We start from the raw sequence: 22445 nt of genomic DNA, 5'->3' as shown, positions 1-22445 counted from the left end.
AACAGGAGCTGAGTTTAAGAAATAATCAAAATCCATTTAGTTTTTAAGATTATATAAACCCTGAAGACACACAAGAGAAACCAATGCAGTAAGTAAGACAGACACCAGATACCAGCAATCATTGTTTGCCTTGTTAGTTATCACTGTGGAACCCTTTCAAACATAAATAGTATTTAAACAGATTATTTGTTTCTTAAAGAGTAGACCAATTTCAGAAAAAGTGCTGAAGTAGGACACAGCCCCAGAGCAGCAAGAGTTAAACATCTATAGAGACAAAGAAGTTAATGAGGTAGAACAGGAGAAGGTATTCCGAGAGCAAATAGGTAATCCAATCTAACCTCTCACAAAAAGATGGTGATGTGAATGTTAATCTTGACACGGGGTGAATGTCACTGTATTATCAGATAGCGTACATGCTTGGAGAAACTCAGTTTTCAATTGACAACAATGCCGCGATGCAGTTCAGGGGATATAGCTTTAAAATGATAAATATAGTGCAAACAAAAAGACTGTCAGTGTGAAACATTGGCATGCTTTAAAATCAAGAATTGTGAGTCTTGAGCAGGAACATGTGCCTTGCCCTTAACCTTTTCTGAAGATTGAAGAGGTTAAACAGCACAAGATAAAGAGTTCTTTTACACAGCATTAAGGAAGCTCAACACTGAATATAGCATCATATTTTTCAACAAGGAGTTCAATATGGGCTAAAGAGATCATAGGGCTATGGGGAGAAAGTGGAAAGCAGGAGACAGAGTTGGACGGTCAGCCATGATCAGATTGAATGGCGGAGTAGGCTCGAAGGGCCGAATGATGAACTGAAAGCTTGTGATTGAAATAAACCTGTTGGAATTTAACCTTTTGCCATGTGACCTTTGATTTTGTCTCCCCCAGTCATAGAGTCAGAGAGTCATCCTCTGGCATCTCCATGTCATCTCTACAAGCAGGAAGATTTTGCATGATTTAATGGAACAAATTGCAAGACAACTTGTAGAGAAGACCAGTGCGGGCTTCACATCCCTCGTAATCAAACCAATTGAGTGATGCTTGGGCATCCAACTGAATTTTATATTGACCTCAAAACACTCGTGATGACAGATAAATATCCTACGTCCATGGTGACAAGAGTGCAGCTAAATTAGCCAAAAATACAGCTTTCATAAAATGTAATGCAGTGGCATCCCCTTTTCTTTCAGTTAGTTTGTGGATGTGGGCATCGCTGGCTGGGTCAGCACTTATTGCCCTATGTCCTGAGTTGCTCCTTGAGATGGTGGTGTTGAGCTGCCTTGAACCACTGCAATCCACCTGCCGTGGGTTGACCCACAATGCCCCAGGAACATGACATTGTCCTCGTGTCATCGAGTCACGTATGGAGTCAGCTATTACAAGGGGGCATAGCTTTAAATTAAGGGGTGGTAGGTATAGGACAGATGTTAGGGGTAGGTTCTTTACTCAGCGAGTCGTGAGTTCATGGAATGCCCTGCCAGTAGCAGTGGTGGACTCTCCCTCATTATGGGCATTTAAGCGGGCATTGGATAGGCATATGGAGGATAGTGGGCTGGTGTAGGTTAGGTGGGATTGGATCGGCGCAACATCGAGGGCCGAAGGGCCTGTACTGCGCTGTATTCTTCTATGTTCTGTGTTCTATGAGTCATACAGCACGGAAACAGACCCTTTGGTCCAACCAGTCCATACCAAATGTAATCTCAAACTAAACTAGTCCCACCTGCCTGCGCTTGGCAGAAAAAAGTAGAACAGTTTTATCCAGAAAATACAGTTGATTCTATTCTGCTTAGTTTGTGCAGTGTGATTTATAGGAACAGCTTAGGATTCTCTTCTACCAGATAGTGTCATAGAGTCCTACAGCACGGAGACAAGCCCTTTGACCCAAACTGGTCCATGCTGACCAAAATGTCCACCCACGCTAACCCCATTTCCCTGCACTTGGCCCATATCCTTCTAAACCTTTGCTATCCATGTATTTATCCAAATGCTTTTTAAATGTTACTAGTGTACCCTCCTCAACCACTTCCACTGGCAGCTCATTCCATATGTGTACCACCTTCTGTGTAAAAAATGTTGCCCCTCAGATTCTCTTTTATTCTTTCCCCTCTCACCTTAAACTGATGTCCTCGATTCCCCAACCCTGGGAAAAAGACGGAGTGCATTCACCCTATCCATGCCTCTCATGATCTTATACACTTCTATAAGATCCCCTCTCAGTCTCATATGCTGTCATGAAAAAAGTCCTAGCTTGTCCAACCTCTCCTTATAACTCAGACCCTTGAATCCTGGCAACATCCTTGTAAATTTCTTCTGCACTCTTAATAACATCCCTCCTATAGCAAGGTGATCAAAACTGAACACAATACTCCAAATGTGGCCTCACCAAGTCCAGTAGAACTGCAACATAACTTCCCAACTTCTATACTCAGTGTCCTGACTGATGAAGGCAAGTGTGTCAAAAGCCTTCTTCACTGCCCTGTCGACCTGTGACTCCATTTTCAGAGAACCATGCACCTGAACTCCAAGGTCCCTCTGTTCTACTGCACTCCGTATGACCCTACCATTCACCATAAAACTCCTGCCTTGATTTGACTTCCCAAAATGCAAGACCTCACACCTATCTATATTAAACTCCAGTTGCCATTTCTCAGCCCACTTCCCCAGCTGATTAAGGTCCTGCTGCAATTTCTGATAACCTTCCTCACTGTCCATGATACTGCCTATTTCAGTGTCATCTGCAAACTGACTAATAATGCCTTGTACATTCTCATCCAAATCCAAATCATTGATGTAGAAATGAAATCAATTGATCACCTCTGAGTTCAAAACTTACATTGCATAAAAATTATATCAACTTAACATGAAAACTGATAAGCGCTGAAAATGTGTTGCTGGAAAAGCGTAGCAGGTCAGGCAGCATCCAAGGAGCAGGAGAATTGACGTTTCGGGCATGAGCCCCTGTGCTTGATGAAAACTGATAAGCCAGTAATGGACAGAGATCCAGCCAGGTTAGTTAATCTTCTCACATAAGATTAGATTACTTGCAGTATGGAAACAGGCCCTGCGGCCCAACAAGTCCACACCGACCCCCCGAAGCGAAACCCACCCATACCCCTACATTTACCCCTTACCTAACACTACGGGCAATTTAGCATGTCCAATTCACCTGACCCTGCACATCTTTTGGACTGTGGGAGGAAACCGGAGCACCCGGAAGAAACCCACGCAGACACGGGGAGAACGTGCAAACTCCACACAGTCAGTCGCCTGAGTCGGGAATTGAACCCGGGTCTCTGGCGCTGTGAGGCAGCAGTGCTAACCACTGTGCCACCGTGCCGCCCACCCACTGTGCCACCGTGCCGCCCACTTGTAAGCGCTGTAAGATCTTGTACTGAAGGATCAAAACAAAAAATGCTGGAGATCATAGCAGGTCGGGCAGCATCAATGGTGAGAGAGCAAGCTAACATTTCAGCTTAGATGAAGAGTCATCTAGATGTGAAACATGATCTTGTATTGAACTCTATCCCCATGGTTTAATACTGTCCTAATGAGACCACTTGGACTTTGAGCAGGATTATGTGTCTTGGTGAAGGGCTTTTGCCCGAAATATCGATTTTCCTGCTCCTCGGATGCTGCCTGACCTGCTGTGCTTTTCCAGCACCACTCTAATCTTGACTCTAATCTCCAGCAGTACCCACTTCTGCCACCTGTGTCTTGCCCCTAACTTTCTCTTGCTCAGTTCTCTTTCTCCACTCAAATATTCAATTTTCTTTCCTTCCAACTGCAGAATTTGTGGGTTTTAAGAGTTTGATTCAATTAAATAATCATATTTGCTTCAGTGCAAAATGTTTTCATCCTAAAAAAGTCATCGATAATTCAACGTTATTCACAGCATAACTTCACTGTGTGATGTGAGATCTTAGCTGAAAATGTGTTGCTGGAAAAACGCAGCAGGTCAGGCAGCATCGAAGGGCCCAAAATGTCGATTCTCCTGCTCCTTGGATGCTGCCTGACCTGCTGCGCTTTTCCAGCAACACATTTTCAGCTCTGATCTCCAGCATCTGCAGTCCTCACTTTCTCCTCGATGTGATATCTTACATGATTAAGATGGGAAATACAAACTGATTTCATTTCAACAGAATATTCTTGAATATAGAATGTTTGAGAGTTCTCTGAAGATATTCAAGCTGAGACAAGAATAACATGAATAACCCAGACACATTGAAGTTGAGAGAAATAAATAAGAGCGACTTTCAAAGAAATGAAACCAGACGGATCCAACACACCACACTTCTACAGATGACACAAAATTCATAAACCAGCAGCCCCCCTCAGACCCATAGTCCCGCTACCTGGAACACCATCATACAGATTGGGCAAGGAGCTACACCAAAGACTAAAACACTTGGTAGAAGACTCATGCCACTTCATTCACTCCACCCAAAATTCCCGAAGACCATCAAAGACACTAAGATAGAAGAGGATGAAATAATAGTCTCCTTTGACGTAGCAGCCCTGTTCACATCCATCATCATCAACCTGGCCAAGGAAACACTGACTAGACTATTAGAAGACCCAAAAACACATACACCAAAAACCTCCAACTTCATCAGCAAGGCCAGTATTGTCAAGCTAGTAGACCTATCCTTACCACCCACTTAACCTTCAACAACAAAACCTACAGACAAACCAACGGAACACCCAAGGGATCTCCGATATCAGGGTTCTTAGCAGAGGCAGTAATGCAGAGACTCGAACAAACAGCTCTGTCAACCATCCAACCGAAACTTTGGGTCCACTACGTGGATGACATCTTTGTCATCACTAAACGAAACAAGTTAGAGGAAACCTTCAAGACCATCAATAATACCCTTACTGGCGTAAAACTCACTAAAGAGGAGGAAAACAACAACAAACTGCCATTCCTAGATGTCGCAGTAGAGTGAATAGCCAATGAACAACTTCAAACCAGCGTCTGCAGGAAAGCAACACATACGGAACAAATATTGAACTACAGAAATAATTGTCCCAACATCCACAAACAAAGCCACATTAGAACATTATGTCAATGAGCTACCACACACTGCAGCACAGAGGAATTACAAAGAGCAGAGGAAAATCACCTATACAGCGTATTCAGAAAGAATGGGTACCCATTGAACACAGTCCGCCGATTTCTCAGCAACAAACCCAAACAAGCAGACAAAACATCTCCAGAAACCCTAGCCTCTTTCCCCCACATTAAGGCATCTCAGCAATGACTGCCACACTACTCAGGCCTCTCGGGTATAAGCTCTTCATCAGGAATGAGGCATGTGGGCCGGGGCTGAGAGATAAATGGACGGGGTGGTGGGGTTAGGGGGAGATAACTGGGAAAGCGATAGGTGGATGAAGGTGAGGGAGAAGGTGATATGTCAGAGGGGGCAGTGATGGATGGGTCCAGAGGGTGGTGCCGAGTTGGAGGCTTCGGATTGGGATATTGTGGGGGGCGATGGGAAATAAGAAAGCTGTTGGAATCTACATTTATCCCGTATGGTTGCAGGATCCCAAGGTGAAATATGAAGTGTTCCTCCTCCAGGTGTCAGTTTGGCGGTGGAGGTGACCTGCATGTCCTTGACGGAGTGGTAGGGGGAGTTGAAGTGTTCAGCCACAGAGCGGTGGGGTTGGTGGGTACGGGTGTCCCAGAGATGTTCTCTGAAACGATCCACAAGAAGGCATTCTGTCTCCCCGATGTAGAGGAGACCACACCGGGAGCAACGGACACAGTAGATAACATTGGGAGAGGTGCAGGTGGATTTCTGACAGATGTGGAAGGACCCCTCGGGGTCTTGGACAGAGGTGAGGGGAGTGATGTCAGTGCAGGTTTTGCACTTCCTACAGTGGCAGGAAAAGGTGCCAGGAGTGGGCTGTTGGAGGGTGTGGACCTGATGAAGGAGTTGGGGTGCGAATGGTCTTTTCGGAAGGGGGAGGAAAATATATCTCTGTGGTGGGATCTGTTTGTAGATGGAGGAAATGGCAGAGGATGATGACCCACAAGCCTCATTCGTGATGAAGGGCTTATGCCCGTAATGTCGATTCTCCTGCTCCTCGGATGCTGCCTGACCTGCTGTGCTTTTCCAGGTCCACACTCTCGACTCTGATCTCCAGCAGTTGCAGTGCTCACTTTCTCCTACTCAGACCCCTTGGCATCATGGTAGCCCACAAACCCACCAACACACTAAAACAGCCATTAGTGAACTTAAAAGAGCCTATACAGGCAACAGATAAAACTAATGCCATTTACAACATAACTTGCAAGAACTGTAACAAACATTACATTGGACAAGCAGGCAGAAAACTAACCAGCAGGATACATGAACATCAACTAGCCACAAAAAGACATGACCCACTCTCACTAGTATCCTTACATATAGATGAGGAAGGACACCACTTCGACTGGGACAACACATCCATCCTAGGACAAGCCAGAGAGATGCGCGAGAATTCCTCGAAGCATGACACTCCAACCGGAACTCTACCAACAACCACATTGACTTGCATCCCATTTACCACCCACCCCCCCGAGAAAAAGAACAGGAAATGACATCACCAACCCAAGGAAGCCTAATCACATAAATAAAAAGCAGGCCATACCACCAGTGATTCACCAGAGGCTCACTGATGATGTGATGAAATGCCTGAAAATGAACCTTCCAGCTCAGCCTTGCAAACCTACATCCAGGGCCTCAACCTGAGCTACAAATCTTCTCAAAACTCGCTAACGTTCAACTTGCTTGGACACTGAATCTGTTTAGACTTGTCACCATTTTCTTTGACCAAATGATACTCTCTTTCAAAAATAACACTGTCGGAACAAAACGGGCAATCATGATTCTTGTTCAAACACAGAATAAGACCTTACTCAAGGAGTGCAAAAACAACCAATAAATAATATCCAGCTGCATGACAATTTTCTATTTTACACAATTGCAGCTTGATCAGATTTCTGTATCAAAAATTCATAAATATAAACTTTGGCCGTACTTGCTGATAGTCTGCTTGGGCTTTATCTATAATAACTAAAAAAGGATGGAATTTCATTGTCTATATCTTGTATTCCGTAACATTGTCTTCATGTAATCCTGTCGTACTGCAGTCATAGCATTGATGATGGTCAATGCAAGGTGTCCTTCCTTGGTTTTCTATTGCACTTTTTCTAGTCATTTGGCACTCACCAAAAGCTGACACAGCTCCTCCTCAGATTTACACACTGTTTGGGATGTTTTGGTTCAATGCACAGCCCATCAGAATTTCCTCCCTCCTCCCAGAGATTTTGCACCAGATTACTTCAACATTTCTACAAAGTCTTCAAGGCATACCGCGCCTCACGGATGATGGGAAATCGTCAAGAAACATGGTCAGAGGATGTAGGCAATTTAAAGCCTACAAACCAAACATCTCACCCTCAATGACAAAAACACTCTTCCAAGAAATCGGTTCACTTCTTGGGACACACTGCCAACGGTCTTTCACTCAGAGGCCCAACAATGTCCAAAGAGAGTATGTTCTGGGAATATAACTCCCCAAACTGCCTGAATGTCTGAAATCATCAAATCATAGAATCCCTATGGTGTGGAAGCAGGCCATTGGACCCATTGAGTCCACACTGACCTTCTGAAGAGCATCCCACCCAGGCCCACTCTCCTACCCTATCCCTGTAACCCTACATTTCTCATGGCTAATCCACCTCACCTGCATATCTCGGGACACTATGGGCAATTGAGCATGGCCAATCCAGCTAACCTGCACATCTTTGGATTGTGGGAGGAAATCGGAGCACCCAGAGGAAACACATGCAGACACTTGGAGAATGTGCAAACTTCACACAGAGTCAGGGGGCTAGGAAGAGATAGGATAATGGTAGAAGTAATTATAAACACAAAAATATACAAATTCACAATAGGGATTAAAAAAGGTTTGGGATGAGATGTGTGTAAGGGTCTGAAAGGGTTAATGTTGAGAAGTGCCTTAAGTACGCTCCACTTGTGTCATCTGGACTTGGTGAAAGATCAGCTTAGGACATTGAAGAAGAAATGGCAAACATTTGCATTGTCCTCACAGTCTCTGTAACAGTGCCTTTCATATCTCTGTCACTTGTACATAGCCACAATCATCTAATAAACTGCATCTTGTTTAAGACAACAGTCCCTTCTCATTAGCCTAGGAGGAAGTGAGGACTGCAGATGCTGGAGATCAGAGTCAAGAGTGTGGTGCTGGAAAAGCACAGCAGGTCAAGCAGCATCCGAGGAGCAGGAGAATCAATGTTTCAGGCAAAAGCCCTTTATGCCCGAAACGTTGATTCTCTTCTCATTAGCCTACCAAGCAATTTTCCCCCACCACGCTAGACTAAGCAAGCCCTGTACATCCCTACCCTGTAAGAAAATAGTGGCAATACGTCCACCTTAGGGTCCACGGTAGTACAGAGAGCTCATACAATGTGATGTGCAGTGGTACAGATCGCACATAAAACATACATGTCTTCAGGATATCACAAAATGCTTCACACAAAGTATTCATGAATTATAACTAACATTAATATTAAATTAATTTGAGGCAGTTACAAGAATCCATTTTGCATGTATCACGGGCCCAGATAAATGCCCAGTTCATCTGTCTCAGGGAAGCCATGATGTGGAGTGCTGGTGTTGGTCTGGGGTGGACCTGATGAAGGAGCAATGCTCTGAAAGCTTGAGATTTCAAATAAACCTGTTGGACTATAACCTGGTGTTGTGTGACTTCTGATCTTGTCTCAGGGAAGTTAAGGAAGTAACATTGTACCTGTGAATTAGAACATTTCAAACTGTCCTATTGAAACTGTATAATCTCCAAGGGAATTATAGATGGTGGATTGGATTACTGCTCTAGTAGAAGTTGCCAGAATTTATTGTTTCTGTCCACCCTGGTGAATATTGAACTGTTTATGAGTTTAGTTACACTCTTTTTGTTAGTGTCAGTCAATGTATTTCTCCCTGTTCCGCCATACTCAGATTATGTTCATTCAGCACCAATTTGAACAGATCCATTCGGTTTGCGATCCGACACCACAGAGAGCACTTATGCATCTGCTGCAATTAACTTGCTACTTGCTGGAGGTCACAGGTTTGGAAGGTGCTATTGAAGGAGCTTTTTGAGCTGTTCAGGGTATTTTGTAGACAGGACACACTGCTGCAACTGTGCACCAGGAGGGAAAAGAGTGAATGTCCACTATGGTCAATGGAGTGCCAATTTAAACAAGCTGCTTTGTTCTGGATGCTGTCAGGTTTCTTGAGTGTTGTTGGAGCTGCAGCAAAATAGGGAGCATTCCATCACAGACTCGAGTAGGCAAACATTTAGGAGACAGGAGTTAGTTATTTGCTACACAATTCTGAGCCCCTGACCTGCTTTTGCAGTCACAGTATTTATATGGCATTTTCAGTTAGCTTCTGGCTAATGATAAACCTGAGGATATTGATAGTGGGGGATTCAGTGATGGAACTACTATTGAATGTAAAGAGACAGTGGTTTGGTGCTGTCATTTTGGAAATGGCACTTGTGTATCCTGAATGTTACTTACCACTTATCAACCTAACTTGGATGCTGTCCAGGTTTTGCTGCATGTGGACAGTGTCTGAGGAGTCATTGAACACTGTGCAAACATTGGCAAATATCCCCATCTCTGACTTTATGATGGTGGGAGGATCGTTGATAAAAAAGTTGGCCTAGCACACTGCTTAGAGGAACTCCGATAGTGATATCTTATTCTCAATCAAATGCTGCCTTGAGATCAAGGACAGTCATTCTCACCTGAACTTTGGAGTTCTGTTCTTTTGTCCATATCTGCCAGATTAGATTAGATTAGATTCCCTACAGCGTGGAACAGGCCCTTCAACCCAACATGTCCACACCAACCCTCTGAAGAGTAACCCACCCAGACCCATTTTCCTCTGATTAATGCACCAAACACGATGGCCAATTTAGCATGGCCAATTCACCTAACCCGCACATCTTTGGACTGTGGGAGGAAACCGGAGCACCCATAAGAAGCCCACGCAGACAAGGGGAGAATGTACAAACTCCACATAGACAGTCACCTGAGGCTGGAATTAAACCCGGGTGCCTGGTGCTATGAGGCAGCAGTGCTAACCACTGAGACACTGTGCCACCCTGTAATGAGATTAGGATTTGAGTTGCCTTAGTGGAGCTCAACTGAGTACCAGTGAGCAGGTTATTATCTTTGCAAGTTATGCTTGATAACACCTTCTCAACACTTGGCTTATGATTGAAAGTTCCTGATTTCATTCCTGATGAAAGACTCTGGCCCAAAACATCGATTTTCCTGCTCCTTAAATGCTGCCTGACCTGCTGTGCTTTTCCAGCAACACACTCTCAACTCATGATTGAGAGGTGCCAGGTGAGGCTGTAATCAGCTGGGTTGATTGTTTTTTTTTTGTGGATAGAACATACCACGACAATTTTCCATATCATTGGGTAAATTCCAGTTCTCTAGCTGTACTGGAGCAGCTTAGCTAGGTGCCAAAGTAGTTCTGGAGGACACAGCTTCAGGAATAGTGCCAGAATGTTGTCAGGACCCCTTGCCTTTGTAGTATCTTTGTACTTAAAGGTAAAGGATGTATGATCTATTTTATATAAGCTCATCTTAACCCGAATTGCCTAGTGAAACTGAACAGACTGAAACTGGTGGGAAGCTGTGGCAGGATTTAAGTAAGTACTAGCCATTATTATTTGGCCATTTATTTTATTTCTCTTTGTGGAATCTTGCTACACATGAATAACTGCTGCATGTCCCTCCTCTACAATGCTGAGTACATTTCTTTCATGGTTTTAAAGTGCTTTAGGGCATCCTGAACCTATGAACGACACTGTAAAAATCCTAATGTTCTTGACCATTCAGTGTTTGTGAAGCTGACTTCTTATCCACCAAGAGTTATTGGAATATATTTAAAAGTTGAGATCTCTCTTTGATGTTCAATAGACAACCAACACCTAATAACTAACGCGTTGGATCACTGCTGACATCCAACAAGTGAAGGCTATCATCTGAAGGAATGAAAAATAATTCAGACGATGTATCCTGTGGTCTTTCATAAAAATGCAGAAAACGGGAACAAGAAGAGGCCATTCAGCCCTTTGAGCCTGCCCCACCATTTGATATGATCATGGCTGATCAACCAACTCAGTCCCCTATTCCTTCTTTCCCTCCCATACCCTGTGATAGCTTGAGTCCTAGGATCTATATCAAACTCCTTCCTGAAAACATTCAATACTTTGGCCTCTCTGTAGCAGAGAATTCCACTTCTTCATCTTATTATAGAGTCATACAGCATGGAAACAGACCCTTCACCCAACTCATCCATGCTGACCATGTTCCCAAACTAAGCTAATCCCACTGCCTGCACTTGGCCTTCCAAACATTTCTTATTATTCATGAACCAATCCAAATGTCATTTAAATGTTCTAACTGTACCACCACTTCCTCTGAAAGTTCGTTTCACACAAAAAACACTCTCTGTGTAAAAAAGCCTTCTCCTCTCACCTTACAAATATACCCTTTAGACTTGAAATTCCTCACCCTTGGGAAAAGACACCTGCCAGTCAGCATATCTATACCTCTCTGCACCAGTTGGACTAATGCAAACAATCCCTTCTGACATCTCCAAAAGAGCTTACCTTGAACTTAATTGGATGGCCGCAACTAGAAAGACAGCACGGGCCGAGGATCTTCAAAACAGGAACTGTGCTTTTATCTTGAATGACAAACTTGGGTAAGCATGGGTGCCATTTCTGGACCACGTAGCTAATAGGTTCCCCTGGAGGGGCTTGTACTTCCAACTGTGGATGAAAGAGATCAGCGCACAGAAAGAGAAACAGAATGATGCAAAGTGTGGGATATTTGAATCCCATTTAATATTTCATCAGGCGAGTAAAAGCAGCTTTCATTTCAAAACTCCATCACTGACACTTCCATCACAATCAGACAGCCAAATATCATCATGACAAAAAGAACCGTTCTGTTGACAGGAACATGAGTGACCTAAACTTGTTTTCTCAAGTGTTGAACTTAACAAACGCTGGTCAGTCAATATGAGTTTGATGTTCAGTTCACACAGCATTTTCTCAAACCCAACCTTTGTCCAATAACGTTCACAATTCACCAGCTCTAAGTGTGTCAGAAGTGAGTTTTACGCACTATAAATAAAAGATTACATAACGTCTATGATTTTTTTGATGACCAGGGAGTCTTTTCTGTAACATAAATGGGAGTTATATGTTGGGAACTTTGAGGGAATTACCAGGAAATTGAAGATTCCACCAGGAACTCTCTGTTGAATTCACAGCAGTTACTCAGGAAAAGTAAGTGTAATTAATGGATAGTCATAAAACTCACACACACACGCGCATGAACACATGCACTATGTGCACATACAGGATCACACACACAGGAACACACACACATGTATTCACACCCGCACATGCACACATACAGGCACATACATATACCTATACACACAGGCACACACTTGCGCACACGCACACACAGAAACACACACACAGACCCACGCACACACACACACAGACATTCACACACACACAGACAAATTCTATGAGACCACCCCGCCACACAGCTACTGGAGCCTGACCTAACACTCTCTCTTGCCCCAGGACCTGACATTATCCACCCCCTCCCCCCACCACCCTCCCTTGGGACCTCAGAAAACCCCTCACTTGGGGACCTGACACACCTCTCTGCACCCATGATCCAACACCACCCCTCAACTCCAGACTCTCTCTCCTCAACAGACCTGATATCCTCAACTCATACCAATCCACCCTAAACACTCAATCACTTTATTGGCACACTTCATGATTTACTTCCTGGCATCCTAATCATTGGCATCCAACTCACCTGGTACCCTTCCCACCTGGCGTTCTAACCTCATATTTACCCTTTCAAAGAGCTGTCAAAGTGGCTCATAAACACTTAAACCTCCGAATGGGTCAAATATTGATGTGTAAACAGGGAAGTGTCTTGGCTTCACCTGACTATTCTGTATTATTGGGATAGAGACTAATTTAAGGTTCACTCCCTATCTATGAAGAATCCATGATCAAAGCCTCCTGCCAGAAATGCAAAGCTCTTTCTTAACAACAAAAAAGTGCGGAGTGTCAATCTAATGATGACTGCTACTCTTTTAAAAATCAGGCTGATTGTCTCAAAGAACACTGAGGATGTCACCTAGACAGGGGACGAAACGTTTGCAACAAAAACTTCCAGCTCGGCGAACAGAACCACAACAACGAGCACCCGAGCTACAAATCTTCGCACAAACTTTGGATACCAGTCAGTCTGATCCATCAGCTATGCAATTGAGGGTGGGAGAGTGGTTTCTATTGACCAAGTGTTAACCTTGACCATATTTTCAAACAGTCAATATATATGTACAGGATGAGCAGCCAATTCGCATCCATATCGGCTGGAATAGTTAGGGGCTTGTGTTTGATGCAGACTTGATGGGCTGAATGGCCTTTCCCTTTGTTGTATGACAATGCCTGCTTCAAAAACTCAGATGATGGAGGAATGAGTCATTGAATATTGGTCAATGCATGTTAATATTCCCATCTCATTGAGAATGAGCACATTGCAGAAGGTCGTTGCTCTCTCTTCCTGCCCAGAGAGAGGGAGTTGATGTTGAAAATGTTGGATCCACTGCCATTGAGTCATCGAGTCACGGAGGTCTACAGCACAGGAAAAGGCCCTTCAGCTCATCAGGAGGGCTACTCTGTCCAGGATGGGAATTATAAAGCAAGCTGGATGTTCAACTAATAGAATCATCCCTGATGAAGGGTTTTTGCCTGAAACGTCGATTTTCCTGCTCCTCGGATGCTGCCTGACCTGCTGTGCTTTTCCAGCATCACACTCTTGACTTTAATCTCCGGCATCTGCAGTCCTCACTTTCTCCTATTAATCCGGACCCCCAGGTAATGTGCTGAAGATTCTTTTTTTAATAAGTTTGCAGGATGAGTGTGTCACTGGCCAGGCCAGCATTTATTGCCCATTCCTAATTACCCAGAGGGCAGTTAAGAGTCAACCCCAATACTGTGGGTCTGATTCCTCTCCACAGAAAGTGCCAGACTTGCAGAGATGTTCCAGCAATCTCTGTCTTGTTAATCTTCTGGGGACCTGGGTTCGAATCCCATCATGGCAGATGGTGGAATTTGAATTTAATGCAAATCTGGAATAAGGAGTCTAATGGTGACCATGAACCTACTGATGGCTGTCAGGAAAGTCCCATCTGATGCACCAAAGCCTTTTAGGGAAGGTGACTGCAGTCCTTAACACCCGGAATGGCCTAAATATGATGCCAGACCCACAGCAATGAGGTTCACTCTTAACTGCCTGCTGAAGTAGCCTAACACTCACTCAGTTCAATTGCAATTTAGATATGGGCAATAAATGATATCTTAGCCAGAAATGCCCACATCCTGTGAATAAATAAAAACAGTCAGAAGTCACATGACACCAGGTTATAGTCCAATAGATTTATTTGAAATCACAAGCTTTCTGAGTGCTGTTCCTTCATCAGGTGAAATCTGCTCCGAAAACTCCAAAACAAATTGTGATTTCAAATAAACCTGTTGGACTATAACCTGGTGTTGTTGACTTTGCCCACCCCAGTCTATCACCGGCACCACTACATCATGATTTAATAAAAAGTGGTGGACAGTAACTGGGTGGTATGGTGGCTCAGTGGTTAGAACCACTGCCTCCCAGTACTAGTGACCCTGGTTCAATTCCAACCTTGGGCAATTGCCTGTATGGAGTTTGTATGTTCTCCCTGTGTCTGTTCATAGGTGCTCTGCTTTCCTCCCACAATCCAAAGCTGGGTAGCTTATGTGGATTGGCTATGAGAAATGCAGGGATGAGATTCTCTCCTGCTGGCCAGTGTGGGCTGAATGGCCTGCTCCTACACTGTAGGGATCCAATGAACTAGCTGAAAGATCAATTTGCCTTTCTCCGGATGCCCCAGTATATTTTACAGCCAATGATGTTCTATTGAAGTGTAGTCATGGATCAGAAATAAAAAAATAGCAATGTTATCAGATTATTTTAAAGTGTTGTTGGTTGAGTACAAATAGTGGTGATGTCACTCGGGAGAGTTTCCTTTCAAAGGGGACCATGAGGTCATTTACAACCATGTCTGAGAGTTCACAGGCTCCTGAATATCAAAGGCCGAGCCTCCAACAATGCCACACTGACATTGTCTTATATTGAACTGTCAGCCTGGATCTTGTTTTCAGCTCCGGAAATACTTGAAATACCAAACTCCAAAGCAAAGATTAGCAAATGCCATGATGTGGGGGTACCAGTGTTGGACTGGGTTGGACAAGGTCAGAAGTCACACGACACCAGGTTATAGTCCAACAGGTTTATTTGAAATCCCTGGCTTTTGGAGCTCTGCTCCTTCGTTAGGTCAAATGTCTTCACCAGACAAAGGGGCAGCACTCCAAAAGCTTGTGGTTTCAAATCAACCTGTTGGACAATAACCTGCTGTTGTGTGACTCGTGAAGAGGAAAAGAGCATAGGAGTGCAAATGGAGGTGGTACAGAGAGAGATGTCAATGATGCTTTCATTAACCTAGAGCAGGCACACTTTAACATGTGTGGACAAAGAAGTAAGAAACTGGATGAATCACCAGTGTTTTTTTAATCAATCACTCACCTTCTGCAAACAGCATGGACACCAGCAACTCTGACATCGCAAGGTTCGTTTCATGCGGATTACCTCTGTTCCCATATTGTCCACAAGTTTAATTTTGAAAGCACGCCTTGACCCGCAGCACATTTTGCAGCAGAAGTTAGACTTTTCAGTGACAAAGTAGATCTGTTGGCCGATTATGTTCTTAACTTCATATTTGTTGTTGGTCTCATATCCAATCACAGCTGAAAACACAAGGACATACAATAGCTGCCAACTGCAGCCTGCTATGAACGTGCTACCTGATGAGTGGGTGATGATGGGTTTTTAGCATGCTCCCAGAGTTGAGAAACTTTGAAATCACATTCATAAAGGACATATAGGAAGGCCAACAAATTAATGTCTCATTTATTTTATTGAAGCTGAGGGTGGAGAGTGGGGTATTGGGGGTGCGTGGGTGTTGATTGGTACAGTTCTTTGGAGCATTCGGAAGTGAGTTACACTAAGAGTTGCTCAAAAGGCAAAAAAAAAGCAAATTTTTTTTTTTAAATCTGTTTCCCGGTCTTCCTGTGTCTCCTGAAGGTGGTGACTCATTTTCTTGTTTGATTCTCACATCATTGGTTGATTTTAAATACTTTCACTCATTTTCAAAGCAATCAAAAGACCATAAGGCCATAAGACATAGGAGCCGAACTAGGCCATTTGCCCCATCAAATGGATAGGGTAAATAGACAAGGCCTTTACCCTGGGCAGGGGAGTCCAGAACTGGAGGGTATAGGCTTAGACTGAGACTGGAAATATTTAAAAGGGATCTAAGGGGAGACTTTTTCATGCTGAGGGTGGTGTGTGTATGGAATGAACTGCCAGAGGAGGTGGTGGAGGCTGGTACAATAACAGCATTTAAAAGGTATCAGAATGGGTATAAGAATAGAAAGAGTTTAGAGGCAGGTGGGCCAAATGCTGGCAAATGGGACTAGATTAATTTAGGATATCTAGTCAGCATGAGTGAGTTGGACCAAAGGGTCTGTTTCCGTGCTGTACATCTCTACAACTCTAAGTCGGCTCCTCCATTCAGTGAGATCATGGATGATCTGATGATCCTCAAATATGCTTTCCTGCCTTTTGCCAATAACTCTTGATTCCCTTGCTGATTAAATATCTGTCTGTCTCAGCCTTGGATATATTTAACCCACCTTTGACCTCTCTGTGGATTCCACAGATTCACTACCCTCTCAGAGAATAGATTTCTCCTCATCTCTGTCTTAAATGTGTGACTCCTTATTCTCAGGTCATGTTCTCAGGTCCTTGACTCTCCCACAAGCAGACACAACCTTTTTGCATCCACATGGTCAAATCCCCTCAGAATCTTGTATGTTCTAATAAGGTCTATGTTAACATTGGAGGCAGAGTGGAAAAGATTCACTAGGCTGATACCAGGGATGAAGAGAATGTGTTATGAAGAGACATTGAGTAGATTGAGCCCTACCCATTGGAATACAGAAGAATGAGAGGTGATCCTTAGAGGGACACTTGCTTGTTATGGAAGTGAGAGCCTTGGCTGATTTTATTCCCCATGCTATAACAGGGACATTAACAACTTTTCTGTCTACATTTAGACCTGTTTGAGTCTTCATTATAGGGTGTTACAGAATGGAAACAGACCCTTCGGTCCAACCATTCCATGCCAAACATAATCCCTGATGAAACTAGACCCACCTGCCTGTTCCTGGCCATATCCCTCTAAACCTTCCCTATCCATGTGCCTATCCAAATGTGTTTTAAATATTGTAACTGTGCCCACATCCACCACTTCCTCAAGAGGTTTATTCCACACGTGAACCACTCTCTGTGTAAAAACTTTGCTCATGTCTTTTTTAAATCTATATCCTCTCATTTTAAACGTGTCCCCTAGTCTTGAAATCCCCCATCTTGGGGAAAAGACAGCTACCATTAGTCTATCTCTACCCCTCATGACCTTATAAATTTCTAGAAGGTCACCTCTCAACCTCCTACGCTCCAGTGAAAAAAGTCCCAGCCTATCCAGCCTTTTTGGCCTCAAATACAGCTTTGTTCTTTAAACACTAGCAACATCGAAGAGTCGCCATGATTTCGAGATGCTGGTGTTGGACTGGGGTGGACGAAGTTAAAAATCACATAACAACAGGTTATAGTCCAACAGGTTTAATTGGAAGCACTAGCTTTCGGAGCGCTGCTCCTTCGTCAGGTGGTTGTGATAGGGTGATCGCAGGACAACCACCTAATGAAGGAGCAGTGATCTGAAAGCAAGTGTTTCCAAATAAACCTATTGGAATAAAACCTGACGTAGTGTGATTTTTAACTTTGAACATTTAAGAGTTCTTCCTTGAGGCAATTCATAGTTTCCGTTGTTCCAGAAACCATAACTTCCTGCCAACCCACACCTGAACAATGCAAGTCATAGCAGGCTATCACTGACAGTCCAGAACTGGTGGGTGGAAAGCTTAGCATGTGAACAAGTTGCAGGTATGTCTAACCTGCTGCCTATTTACATACTTCTCATTTTTACTGGGATGCAAACACTTGCTGCTGGTCAATATCCATAGCAAGATGCGGCAATTAAAATGGAGCATGTTGGGTTAAACAATGAGACTTTAGTTTACCAGAGGTCATGCACACAGTCACAATGGGACCAGAATTTCCAATTTCTTATGGAACTGTCATTTCCCATAGTAATGGTAACTCAATTAAAATTTGGGAGGCGCTGACCAGCTTGTTCAAACTTTGGTTTAGCTTTGTGGTGTTGGCAGAGTAATGATAATATGGGCGGCACGGTGGCACAGTGGTTAGCACTGCTGCCTCGCAGCGCCAGAGACCCGGGTTCAATTCCCGCCTCAGGCGACTGAACTTTGGTTTAGCTTTGTGGTGTTGGCAGAGTAATGATAATATCACTGGACAAACTATCTAAAGGCCCAAGGCAACACTCTATGGACATAGGGCCCAACCCCACCATGGTCACTGGTGGAATTTAAATTCAATTAATATTATTTAGAATTAAAATGATAGTCTCAGTCAGGATGATAGTAAAACTACCATTGATTGACATAAAAATCCATCTGGTTCCCTCACATCCTTCACAGAAGGAAATCTGCCACCCTTTCCTGGTCTCGCCTTCATTTAACTCCAAACCCATTGCACTAGGACTGACTGTCAACCACCCTCTGAATAACAAGCCACTCAGTCCAAGGGCAATTCAAGAGTCTAGATCAGTTGGGACTATATTCACTGGAGTTTAGAAGAATAAGGCGGGATCTTGGAGAAACCTATAAAACTCTGACAGGACTAGCTTGGGTAAAAGCAGGAAGGGTGTTCCCAATGATGTGAGAATCCCGAACTGGCGCTCACAGTCTAAGGATACAAAGTCGGACTGAGATGAGGAGAAATTTCTGCACACAGATGCTGGGGACCCTGTGGAATTCTCTGCCACAGAAAGCGGTTGAGGTTAAAACATTAAATGCTTTCATGGTGTTAGATATAGTTCTTCGCACTAAAGGGATCTAAAAGCAAGGGGAGAAAGCAGCAACAGGGGACTGAGTTCAATGATCAGCCACGATCATATTGAATGGGGGAGCAGGCTCGAAGGGCCGAATGGCCAACTCCTGTTCCTGTTTTCCATATTTCTAGAGGCCTCGAAATTTGCATTTGCCAATATTGCACAAGAGAAAGAAGAAATGAAAATCAATTAACAACTACAGTTGAACGGACTCAACTGTCAAGTACGTATATTTAAAGCTGATATAATAATGAGCCTTCTCACATCCTCAAAACAAGTCACTGCATTTCACACAGTGAAGATCAGACGCTGCTTTTATTTAGAAAATTTTCGAGGCTTCCGGTACCAGCAACATTTGACAAACAACAATGGGATAAATGAGTTGCATATCTGCTGGTTTTTTTGCTGTTGACAAGGGAGTAAATACTGGCCAAAAATTCTCATGTGGGAGGAATGGCCAAAGATTCAATGGAAACACTTGTGTACATAAACTGTAGAGTGAAAGGAAAGGTTTAATGCGGTAAACACAGTTCAAACTGGAATTACAGCTGATGTCTTCACATTAATGGAGAAACAGAGGGATCTTGGGATCCATGTCCACAGATCCCTCAAACGTGCCACCCAAGTTGACAGGGTTGTTAAGAAGGCATAAAGTGTATTGTCTGTCATTAGCAGGGGGATTGAGTTTAAGAGGCACGAGGTTATGCTGCAGCTCTACACAGCCCTGGTTAGACCACACTTGGAATATTGTGTTCAGTTCTAGTCACCTCATTATAGGAAGGATGTGGAAGCTTTAGAGAGAGCGAAGGGGAGATTTACCAGGATGCTGCCTGGACTGGAGGGCATGTCTTATGAAGAAGGGTTGAGGAAGCTGGAGCTTTTCTCATTGGAGTGAAGAAGGCTGAGAGGTGAATTGATAGAGGTGTACAAGATGATGCGATGCATAGATAGAGACTTTTTCTCAGGGTGGAAATGGCTATCATAAGGGGCATAATTTTAAGGTGATTGGAGGAAGGTTTAGGGGAGATGGCAGAGGTAGGTTCTTTACCGAGAGTGGTGGGTGTGTGGAATGCACTGCCAGCGGTGGTAGTAGAGTCAGATACATTAAGGACATTTAAGTGACTCTTGGGTAGGCACATGGTTGATTGTAAAATAAAGGGCATGTAGGTTAGTTTGACCTGAGAGTAGGATAAAAAGTCATCACAACATCAATGGCTGAAGGGCCTGTACTCTGCTGTACTGTTCTACATTGCATGTTTTATGCTCTATCAATCCTTCTGCCCCGACAATGACCTTACCTTCTATTATCTCCAACTGTTGATGAATGAGAAGACGGTCTACCTGAGGAACAACAGAGTTTAATTCATTTTCTATTTCATTCATACCTTACCCAAATGTTGCTGCTATACAGTGGGTTACTTTTATGGGACGCTGCTTTATGAAGTAACTTTGCAAAATTTGTTACTGTGCCCATTTCGCTGACCTTCCATGTATTATATCTCTCATTAAATGGCTTTGTTCAAAATTACTTCGTATCCAATCTTATTTCCACTTCTATCCAGTGATACTTTTGAGGCCAAAATAGCCCATTAAACTTTCCTTCCCTTCACCACTGGCACACTGAGTAATCTGCACTATCTCTGTGATACGTTGCAGTGACTCACCAATGCCATTGACTGTACCTTCCTAACCCACAGCAACGGCAGTCTGGGAGAAGCAGGGGGAAGGTTTCCGGGAAACAGTTCAACAGCCACACGCTATTCCTTCTTGAAACTACATTATCATTCCTCACTTTCATTGGGCCAAAGTCTTGCTATTTGTGCCTTAACTGCAGCCAATCATTGCTCACCACCACTTTCTCAAGGGATAGGTAATAAATGCCATCCCATGAACCAATAAAACGATGGTAGAGCCTTGCTTATTGGATGTAAAGGCTTGTATCGGTAAAGATGTGCAGTCAAAAACCACATGCACCGCTCAATGTGTACTTCTTTCTTGGTGCTCCTTTAGTGTTGATGGCAGATCGTTCAATGAGTATGATTTCATGAAATTCGTGCAAATGCTCCAAACTTGACCCCACCAATGATTGAAATGGGAACAACCTGCCTCTGGCTATGACCAAAACTTTCAATGCATAACTAGACTGTGCTTGTACATTGCTGAAAATGTGTTGCTGGAAAAGCGCAGCAGGTCAGGCAGCATCCAGGGAACAGGAGAATCAACGTTTCGGGCATAAGCCCTTCTTCAGGAATGAGGAAATTGTGTCCAGCAGGCTAAGATAAAAGGTAGGGAGGAGGGACTTGGGGGAGGGGCGTTGGAGGAAGAGCGCCTCATCTTCTGCCTGGGAACCCTCCAACCACAAGGGATGAACTCAGATTTCTCCAGTTTCCTCATTTCCCCTCCCCCCCACCTTGTCTCAGTCCCAACCCTCGAACTCAGCACCGCCTTCCTAACCTGCAATCTTCTTCCTGACCTCTCCGTCCCCACCCCACTCCGGCCTGTCAGCCTCACCTTGACCTCCTTCCACCTATCGCATTCCCAACGCCCCTCCCCCAAGTCCCTTCTCCCTACCTTTTATCTTAGCCTGCTGGACACACTTTCCTCATTCCTGAGGAAGGGCTTATGCCCGAAAAATCGATTCTCCTGTTCCTTTGATGCTGCCTGACCTGCTGCGCTTTTCCAGCAACACATTTTCAGCTCTGATCTCCAGCGTCTGCAGCCCTCACTTTCTCCTTTGTGCTTGTTCATTGACTAGACTCGTCAATAATCATAATCAGAGCCTTATTGCTTCCCTTCCCTGCTGGTTGACTCTGTCTCTGAAGCACAATCTCCTGGCGAGGAGGCTAGGTGTACAGGGAATGCCAATTGAGGTACGGCCAGACCACAGCCCTTGATTTCTATTCCGTTAATTTTGATGTGGTCCCAGAACTTTCAACTCAATGGTCTTTGTGAGGGCCAGACTATTGGGAAATGTTTGATCAGAGAGCTGATTGCTTCATCTTGTGAGAGGGAAAAACGACTATGCCAAGGCAGAGTGAGGCAATATCTCCAAGTGTTTGATGATGGGCATTCATAAGCATCTCTGGTGTGCCAAGGTGACATCAAGCACACATCTGCTCTAACCTTCAAAAAGCTTCAACAGGGCAGAGACAGGATGGTCATTGTTAGGCTACTCTCCAA

At 44.0% G+C, this 22445-nt stretch overlaps 1 protein-coding gene across 1 annotated transcript in view; it reads right to left on the bottom strand.

Moving 5' to 3' along the window:
* LOC122555665 (phospholipid scramblase 1-like) overlaps positions 1-22445 on the bottom strand; it is a gene marked incomplete at its 5' end in the record, with an annotated part of 42559 nt that overhangs the window by 12881 nt on the left and 7233 nt on the right. Inside the window, 3 exons of the mRNA XM_043701661.1 lie at positions 11710-11871; positions 15761-15981; positions 20564-20606. Coding sequence (XP_043557596.1) covers positions 11710-11871; positions 15761-15981; positions 20564-20606 — 426 coding nt within the window. The remainder of the gene's footprint in view (positions 1-11709; positions 11872-15760; positions 15982-20563; positions 20607-22445) is intronic.

Source organism: Chiloscyllium plagiosum, chromosome 13 (genome assembly GCF_004010195.1).
Source record: "Chiloscyllium plagiosum isolate BGI_BamShark_2017 chromosome 13, ASM401019v2, whole genome shotgun sequence".
In the NCBI taxonomy this organism is placed as follows: domain Eukaryota; kingdom Metazoa; phylum Chordata; class Chondrichthyes; order Orectolobiformes; family Hemiscylliidae; genus Chiloscyllium; species Chiloscyllium plagiosum.
The sequence above is the reverse complement of the archived record's forward strand: the minus strand, read 5'-3'. Positions and strand labels throughout refer to the sequence as shown.